The 10,105-nt window shown below is 39.4% G+C and overlaps 1 protein-coding gene across 1 annotated transcript; it reads left to right on the top strand.

The window, feature by feature from the left end:
- Window positions 1–1,226: 1,226 nt before the first annotated feature.
- On the top strand, window positions 1,227–9,778 carry APO4 (APO RNA-binding protein (DUF794)). Its single transcript, XM_089999992.1, has 2 exons — window positions 1,227–1,482; window positions 8,071–9,778. Exons 1-2 carry the CDS (start codon window positions 1,280–1,282, stop codon window positions 8,771–8,773), a joined length of 906 nt encoding a protein of 301 aa, XP_089856118.1. The 5' UTR covers window positions 1,227–1,279; the 3' UTR covers window positions 8,774–9,778.
- The last annotated feature ends 327 nt before the right edge of the window (window positions 9,779–10,105 follow it).

Here is a 10,105-nt window from a genome sequence, read left to right as displayed (position 1 = left end):
AGAGTTTGGGTTTAGTACCATGGTAACTATTGACTGTCGTATTGTATAAATTTTCAAAAATAATAATAATTATTATTAGTTAATTGTTTGTATATTTTATTTTAAACAGTTGTGACCCTTGATATTATGAATTTTGACTAAAGTTTTTTATGGGGAGTCATGAGGCATAACCTTTCATAATAGGATGTATGGAGGGTCACCTTGCTAAATGAGTATGAATTTTCATAGACCCTCTCTTTTTTATTTAAGGGTTGCAAATGAGTTATTGGGGGTGATCATTCTCAACTTAATATAATTTCTTATTCTTAGTATTTTGAGTGTTCCTTTGTTGTCAAATAACTATAGTAGGATGATCAATTTTATGTATTTTAGAATTTAAGGCAAATCAAATACTCTTTTGGCATAGTTATTTGCGCTTCGAAAGGTTGCAAGTTGAATAAAAATGCCGCAAAAGGGCTGGCTCATTGTATCTCTAAGGTAGACATCATACCCCCCCCCCCCCCCCCCTAAACTAGAGACGGATATTACCTTAAACAAAGAGGTTGCAAGTTGAATAAAAATGCAGCAAAAGGGGCTGACTCCTTGTATCCCTAAGGTAAACATAATAACCCCTTGCACCTAAACAAGAGATTGATGTTACCTTAAATAAAACGACCTGGGTAACATCCATCATGCCAGTTTCTCTATCTAAAGAATGCTCCCTACACTCTAACCAATGTTATAATCTTACTTTTTCTATTATATAATTTTTTCAATATTTTTTATAATATTTTTACAACATGACTCACTTACTAATTATTTTCATAAACCACTTCTTAATTAATGGAAACTGGTGACCACTGCAGGTTTGGAACCATTGTCATGTTCTACGTGTAAAATCCTTGTTCTCGGTCTTCTTTAGCCAGATCCAATACCATGCAACTTATTTTCGGATCTAGATTCAACTTTACATAATCGGATCTCATTCGAATCCGGATTTGGATCAGGCAGGACCGACCCGTATCCAATCCGTTTGCAGCCCTACGTCCCACCGGGGACCCGAATCAAAACCCAAAGTCTCTCTTCGGTGATGTGTTGGAGGTACAAGCTGCAGTGAAACTGGCGTTCGGGAGACGGCCGGAATTCGGATTTTCCGGCGGGTACCTGTGATGGGCAACCGTCGTTTCCGACAGTTTCCGGAAGAACTGAAAGCAGTTTTCCTCTGGTAAATCTCATATAGAAGGGGGGGGGGGGGGTCCCGGTAGGTGAAGAAGCGATTCATAAGGGCAGAACAGAACCGATGGATTCCTTTCGCAGTAGGCGTGGATGGAGGGTGGATTGGAAGAAGCTTCGACCTATGATCCTGAAGAGGATAAGGGGAAGAAGCGGGGATTACCCAGTGAGGAGCGTGCTTCCCGTCGCGACCGACGTCTTCAGATCGAGGCATCTCGTGATCGAAGGCCTCTCTGCTCTTCTCAATGTCGTTCCCGTCAAATCCTGCAAGTATTCCCCTTCCCACACTCTTTATTCTTCTCCTATTCATTAATTAGAAAGATTTGATAATTGGGGAACGATGTGAACTTTGCTATCCCAACAATCGAAAATGAAAAGAAAAGAAAAGCGAATCACGATAAGTTGGGAAATCGAGTTGCGCTTCACAATACGTTTTTTCTGATTTATCCTACTTTTTTCTAGATAAATGGGTGAATCCAAACACCGCTGAATTGTCATTTTTCTATTGGCATGCTTTTGTCCGGAAAGTGTTCTCCTTAAAATTGGTTTGTCGTTCCTGATTGCTTTTAGAGCTATTGCTTCTAACGAATGGGTGCTTGAGTTAAAACTATATAATGCTCAGTTTTTTTATAGCTTTTGTGAAGGTGATCATGATACAAATTCATAGCTCACATTTACCCACTGAACCATTATCCATTTTTTTTTCTGAGATCATCGTGTTTGCGATTCAATTTCTGCTTGACGTAAAACGTTTGTGGGGTTTTTGAGGCCTCTTACTTATCTAGAAAGATAGGATAGGTTGGGAAGTGTCAATTATGCCTCATAACTCGATTTCCCAGCTTATGGTGCTTTCTATGGATGAGTGCGTTCATCTAAACACAACCCACTTTAACCTTTTGCTAACTGTTATGCAAACCACAATTGAAATGAAGCAAACCACAAGATAGAGAGAAGAAAAGAACAAGAGAAGACAAGAGATTTAAGTGGTTCGGCACTTAGGCCTATGTCCACGGGTGAAGGAGAAACAAAAATCCACTAGAAAGATGCGAGAAAATACATAGGCGAGATACAGTGCTCCCAAAACCCTATCCCTACACCCAAAACTCATACCCCAACTCTCAAAAGGAGGCGGCTATATATATAACAAAGGGCATAAAACCCTAGCTGGTATAAAAAAAAAATTACAAAACTAGATAAGTCCATACCGCGGGCTCTGCCCTCACACCCTCAAAGGGGTTCCTGGTGGGCTCCGGTCTCGGGCCTAACTGCCCAATCCCTCCACTACCACCACAAACCCCATTGAAAATTCTCATTGTACGGTCACCAAATATTTTCAGATCGAGACATGGATTGGAGCGGGTCCAGAATTCAAGAGACCCACACAACACTAACCAACCATATTTTGGAACCTGGTGTGCCGCTTCATATTCAGCTCCCTTCTCTAGATATGTTCTGTGATTGTCAGATAATCAGCTTGTAATTTCTATCTTTTCTGATATTTGATCAATGTTGCATATTGAGTAGTGGTTTTCCTTTTTTTCCTAGTCGTATCTGTTCACTATTTTAAGCAAACACATAGTGAATGATTTGCTTGTGGGGTCCTAGAACGATGGTTTGTTTAGTGTTTTGCCATTGATGCAATAGCAAACCTTATAAATGCTGATATTATTGGAATGTTCTTGGGAAAGGTTTTATACAATTGGAGAACAAGTTTTACAAGAGGTTGTGGAAATGAGATCCTCCAAATGCATTGCTTGTTTGTTTTATCAAAAGAATGCTTACCTGTTTACTGAAATGGAACAATATAATATGGCTTGTTATGGCCATGACTGACTTAATACAGTTTATTGTAGAAGATTTCAGGAAGGGGTACTTGGTTGAATGTTCTAAACTTTTATAATGAATTGAGTGGCGAACTTATGGGATGTGTGCTGTATATTTGAGGGTCCTGTCATTTCTTCTTTTTGTACATAATATATGTTTGAGATGAAGTGCAGCTTGCAGTGATAGGTGGCAACAATTTAGGTGCCTGAGTTTTGTAGCTATCTAAATCATGTTCAACTAAGAGTTCAGTTGACTACCTGTCCAGTTGTATGAGAAGCAACCTTGAGCGCACAAAGAGGGACTGGTGCATGTAAAAATTTAAATTCATGGAAAATAGGTTATGGAAAACTTAGTGCACCAGTGTGTTCTTCAGTACATACCTGGATTCTACTCGACTAGGAAGAATAAGGTTGATGTATATTGTATATAAAATCTCAACTCCCCCCCCCCCCCCCCCTCCATACCACACCCTTCCTTGGAAACTGCAGGATGAACTTTTTTTACCATGTGCAAACCCTTGGAGAGTTGGTCTTCCCAAATAATAAAAAGAGAAAGGAGAAAAGGGGAAAAAATATCAAGAATGTTCAATATATGGAAGTTAAGAAGGCCATGGTTCTGTCCATTACCTGTCTGCAGAGAAATTTGAAAAGCTTATACCGTGAGGCTACAAGTAGGAGTTTTTCACCTTGATGAAATCAAAAAATGTTATAGCAAAAGTGATATACTTCTTGGGTTTATAAAGTGTATTGTAATTTGGGTTTGATGGCTTTCTTTTTCTTTCTTCACTTTATTAATCATGTTTATTAGCTTACCCTATGTTACCTGGGTACGGGGTGCGGGTATGGGTACAAGTACGGAGGGTACGACACGGCAATTCCAAAAGATGTGGGTACTGGGACATGGCTATATATATATATATATATATATATATATATATATATATATATATATATATATATATATATATATGTGCAAATTGAAGAAAGAAATACAGTTTGGCAATTCCAAAAGAAATACAGTTTGCTATATATACCCGCACCCAGGTGACATAGGGTAAGCTAATAAACATGATTAATAAAGTGAAGAAAGAAATACAAACTAAATTTAATATAATCTAAATATAAAGTTATAAACTGAAAATATAATTATAATTATAAATTGAATACAAACTTGTATGTACGGAGGGTAAAATGGCGTGTCCAGGTGTAGACACGGGGACACGCATGTTGACACGGGTATGGAGGGCAAAATGGAGTGTCTGTGTGACATAGAGCTTACCTCTTTTAATGGTCTTGCTGCTTTGGAGGGGAGGGGAAAGCAAGTCACCTTTCCTTTCATTGAAATGCCAATTCATAGTGGAAATATATTTTTGTTACATGGCCATTAGAAGCAGATTTCTTCTTATTTATATTTCTTGGAATGGAAACCAAGGCACGTTTCAAATGTCAAGCATGTTCAGTTTCATTTTGGGTCTCTCAAGTGAGCTTCTCATATGGCTTCAGAAGCATCAAAGAAGTGTATAGTTGCATGCTTTTGAGGCCACCATTTGAGATTTTAAGAAGTTTTCAGTAACAATGGTCCCACCATGTCATTCTTTCCCATAAATTCACCAGATGTATAAATAAATAAATAAATAGAGAATGACATGGTCCATATAGAACATACAAATATATTGTATGATGTACATTTTCGGTAAAAAGGTTGAAAACATGCGAGTGAAAAAGCATGAGGTCAGACTTCTTTTCTCCAGTCACTTCGTGCTTGCATTCTCTGCTACTTGTTGCTTTGTCTGATGCTTTATGAATTCTTTTCACAGTTTAGCATTCTTAAACATTTGCTTCAATTTGCACTTCACACATTGCTTCTCCCACTCACTTCTTACTGAAAATAGACGCTTGAGAGGGTTAAAATTTTCTTCTGTTTTATCACATCAAAGCTTTCTTAACAAACAATCTGTCATCACAACAAGATCCACCAAGTTAGAAACTTAGACGGCAGATAAGGAGACTGGGATCTAGAAAGAAACTGAAGAGGTTGAGAGATCCCATTGGTTCTCTCTAGCAGAGGGTTTCCTGTGACTAGCATTTTGGTAAGGCAAACTACTAATGAAGTGATGTTCTGTACCAGAGTGAAGCAACCACAGAGTGGGGTCCATGCGCATATATTGCAGGTTAAGTGTAAAGGGCTGGATTAATGTTGTGAAAAGTGTTGTGGTGTAGCGTAGCGTTTCACCAAAAACTGAAGCGAGGTGTAAGGCGTAAGCCTTAGATTTTTTTTTCTTTAACTTTGAAAAACCTTTAAAAATATCTACAAATATAAATAAATAATAGAAATGCTTTATTGATAAAGTAACAAACAATAAGAAACAAAAAACTGCAAATAAATAGCGAAATTAACATTTTTTCTTCTTCTACAGAAAATTGCAAATATAAATAGTTTTCTTTCTTTTTGTCTCTCTATCTGATGCAATGGTACGGTGTGAACTCGGTATACACCGATTAACGATCCAGGATCCAAACGCACGCGGAAGCTTATACGTTGCAGAGTCTGAACAGAACTTGAGAAACAGATTTTCGGGACCTGTGCACTCTGTTTCGACAGAGGCGGTCCAAATGAAAGTTGTGTGTGACTCGTACAACTTTCCAACGAATCCGGAAACACCAGATTCGAAGCAGGAATGTTCGTTCCACGGACTCGAAACCAGGATTGCTAAACAAGTCCAACACAGACTGACGATTTTTACGGACAGACTGTTCGAAGGGATTTTCGACCTTTCAAACATTGGAGTTTGCAAAAACTCACAACTGACGAAACGAAGGTCGGATTCAGACCTTTTCAAAACATCAAAGATTAGAATTTTCTAAAATTCCTATAACCCGCTATGAATTTTTGAAGTTATAAAATGAGAATAGTTAACGAGCATGAAACCAAAAACTCCAAAAAAAATAACAGATGCAGAAATCGATATTTTCAGAGCACAAAGCCAACGATTCAACAAAATCTCCAAACATGAAAGATGTAGATATAGATCTTAGCTTTTCACAGAATAAAAAAAAATTAAATTTTATGTAGAGAATCTTCCGATAACGAGAAAATACCGAACACAACTACGATGGTTTTGTAGCAGAAAAGAGACAGTGGACTTCTGTCAGTCTGACGTCTTGACAGCAAATTTCAGAGGCTTAAATGAACGAATCTCGAAAAACGTTTAACTACAAAGTTATAGGAAATTGTCTTAGCTTTTCAGAAAGCTAAAGAACGTGAAAATCCGTTCAGAAATGAGTCTGACACGGATGTTTTATTAGGAACGTCTCTGTTATCTTGTAACAGCGTTTTGGTCTTTTTGAAATTATCCGAGTTCATTCATACATAACATTAATTCGAAAGAACTTGAGACCAAATGAAACTAATCATAACATAAAACACTTCTAAGCATGTATTCACAATTCTCTAATGATCTAATAGAGCTTAGCAACGATAAATCAAGAACAATCGCAACACAAATGCGAATAAGTGTAGTAAATGACTAGAACGAAGAACCAATGGTGATATCCGGATTGAGAATGATAACGACCGTCGTTGGGAAGCAATCGATGCCACAAGTGAACCACGAACAGTATGGATGGACTAACAACCACCACGAACAAGTTCGACACAGCCACCACGAACAAGTTCGGCACAACCACCACGAATGAAACCTCTCACAAGTTGATACACGATTCTCCTTTCACACAAAGGAGTCTTTCTTCAAGCAACCACACTCAAAAATTTCTCACAAGCACTAACCAGCCACCACCAAAACTCACAAATTTTCAAAGAGGAGTCCCCCTCCCCTTGGTCGACCTCTCTAATTAAAAGCATGGTTTACTTTGGAAGGGCCACAATAAAGAGGCCATGGGCCTTCCCAATCCTTGCGCAAAAAACGAGCGTGCAAGGCCTCGTTTTTGCCAAGAGCTATTAACTCACCAACAATCCATTTTTTACTTTGGACTGGTCAAAAGAAATTTGAATGAGGTCCAAGATGGACCACACCAAAGTGGTGCCACCTAGGACCCCCCTCTGAAGACGGATCATGATCCAGATCCAAACAGGTTGAGAACTAGATCCTGCACCAACACAAAAGAGAAGCGAATTTGCGAAAAAAATAAAAACTACCCTTGGACCCCATACACCCTCTAGTACCACAAAAAAAATCCTACTGGGTACTAGAACTATCCGGATCCGTAGAATCTGGCTCCTAAAAAAATAAAAATAAAAATAAAAAAGATTGTATGACACGACAATTGTTGAAACAAAGTCCAAAATACGATTCCACAATGGAATCGAGACAATAAAAGGAGCACGACGACCATCAGCTAACCGAGAGATCCACTAAGACCAGGGACATCCTGCAAGTCCTGCAAGCATGTGGATCGCCTTGGGTAGCGATGTTTGGAACAGGTGTGGATATTTGGATTGGGATCCAAATCCGCTTCTGTCTCTGGATGCTCTGCATCACTATCTCTCTCTCTTTCTTTCTTTTTTCTTTCTTTCATTCTTCCTTCCTTCCTACCTTTTCTTTTTTTCTTTTCTTTTCTTTTTCTTTCTTTCTTTCTTTCTTTTCTTTTCTTTCTTTTTTTTATTTGTTGCACTATTTACCTGCGCCTCAAGGCGAGGCATGCTATTTGCACATTGAGGCACGTTTTTTATAACTATGGGCTGGATTGTAACCTAAATCTTTGTATCCACTGGTTGTTCTTAGTAGCGCAGATATTCTTCTGAAAAAATGCTTGATCCCTTAAAAAATTGGAAGCTGTTTGTGTTAGCTGTTTATTAGTTATTTACTTATTCCCATTTGGAATGGCTACATCCTGATGTTAATGACAATTAGCCATGTAAAATGCTCCTTTCATACGTTAAAGACAGCTATTTTATCTTGTCGAATGTTCAGTTAGCTTCACCTACAAGAAATGAATGTGGATTATACTTATTTCTGCTGTTTAGCAAATAGTATTACTGAGTAATTTTATGCATCTTATGCCTTGCCAAACCCAGATTCTGTCCTGAAGTATTTGTGGGTCCCTCGGGCCATCTAATTAAGAGCTGCCAGGGATACCGGCGCAGCGGAAAGAACCAACTCCATCAATGGACGGACGGTGACTTGAATGACATTTTTGTTCGTGTTGAAACCTTTCACCTCCACACCATGTTTCAGGATGTCATAAGACATGACCAAAGGTTTGATTTTGAAAGGATCCCTGCAATTGTTGAGCTCTGCAGTCAAGCTGGGGTAGACATTTCCAGTAACGATGATGGGCTTTCTCATGACGATCATGACAGACTTGTGAGTGGCGCCTTCCCTGAGGAACTGCAGTCTATAGCTCAGAGGACACTAGATGCATGGGAGAACATGAGGATGGGAGTGAAGAAATTGATGATGGTGTATCCTGTAAAGGCCTGTAAGCACTGTAAAGAAGTTCATGTTGGGCCAAGCGGGCACAAAGCAAGGATGTGTGGTCCATTCAAATATGAAGGCTGGAGAGGTGCTCATTTTTGGGAGGCAGCAAGTGTAGATGATTTGGTACCACCGAAGTTGGTGTGGCACAGGAGGGCACAGGATCCAGCTCTGCTTACAGATGCTGGAAGAGGGTTTTATGGGCATGCACCAGCAGTGGTTGAATTGTGTGCACAAGCAGGGGCTATAGTGCCAAATAAGTACTTGTGTATGATGAAAGCAAATGGTTTAACTCGAACATAGCTTGATCGAGTCAGTGCTTCTTTCAGGTTGCCTAACAGTCTGAGGCCTCTCGTCTTTCCTCCACAAACAAGAATAAAGAACTCGAAGCAACCAACTCAACTCATCCATTTACTCAGCAAGAGAAACACCCCTGTTATATCATTTTGATTGAAAATGGGCCTAATGGAAAGAAGGACCATTGCATAGCTGGAGGCTGGAGCCACTGCGACTGGGACTTGAACCTCAACTCCTTTCTGATCTATGAGGTAGTTCCTGGCTATTGTTTTGGTAGTTAGGTTGGGGATGGTTCTAGTTGGAAGCAGAATCGGAGGAGAGTTGATCAGGACCAAGGTTCATTCGACAGAAGACCATCCAAGGGACTTTGGAATGCCAAGATGAACGACACCTGAACGTAGTTTATGTGGATGGGCCCCACAAGCCTTTGCAGTGCTCTTTCTAGATGAACAGCATCCATGGCTGCAAATAAACAGCATGATGCACTCAAAAATATGAAAGTTGTAGTTTGGTTTTGCGTTCATCCTAATGATGAACAACATCTACACCTAGAGTTCCTTGTATGATTTTCTCTTCAAGGAACCTTGGACCTGATCTGCTCTCGAATTGAATTGAGAGACCTTCGATAAGGCAGTCTAATCACGTTACCACTTTTGAATGTAACATTTTATTGGTATCTGTGAAGGAGTCGAAGTGAGTTATTTATACCAAGCACTTTTCTTATGGTTAGATCCTAACAGAAAACTTACCCAACATAAGGATGCAAGGGTGCACGGTTAGCCATGATCCATAATGGGGTGAGACTGGTCCTATTTGTGTGACATAGTTGTAATTTAGTTTGGATGAAAAAAAGCTCTCATGTCTTTATCCAATTAGCCATTTACCGTATTATGGTGAAAATTGAAATGTAAATGGAGTTAAATATACTCACATCCATGTAAATTTTTGACTGGATTAACTAATCAAGTCTAAAACTCTTTACAGGATCCAACTAAATGGATTTCTAGTCAATTCCTAGTTCAAGCCTATCAAAGGCCTACTCTTTGGGTAACTATTTTTTTTTTTATATTTTACTCTGAGAAACCGGCCCAGGTGCAGAGACCTAGTGGCACTGGCTCAGCTGGCTGAACTTACGGTCGCTGTACTGTTAGTGTAAAACTCGAGGGCTTACCGCTCGATCTAGGGAGTCACCAAGCTTCGGCTTATGCAGGAGGTGACGCCCATGAGATTTGAACCTAGACTGCCTGTGGCCTAGGCCCCATCTTACTCTGCCAAACCCCTTGGGTAACTATATGTACATATGTTTTCACACTCCAAAAATTCCCAGAAAAATGTTTG

Source organism: Nuphar pumila, chromosome 3 (assembly GCF_984573655.1).
Source record: "Nuphar pumila chromosome 3, dmNupPumi1.hap1.1, whole genome shotgun sequence".
Classification (NCBI taxonomy): domain Eukaryota; kingdom Viridiplantae; phylum Streptophyta; class Magnoliopsida; order Nymphaeales; family Nymphaeaceae; genus Nuphar; species Nuphar pumila.
Note: the sequence above shows the minus strand (reverse complement) of the source record. Positions and strands in the feature narration are given on the sequence as shown.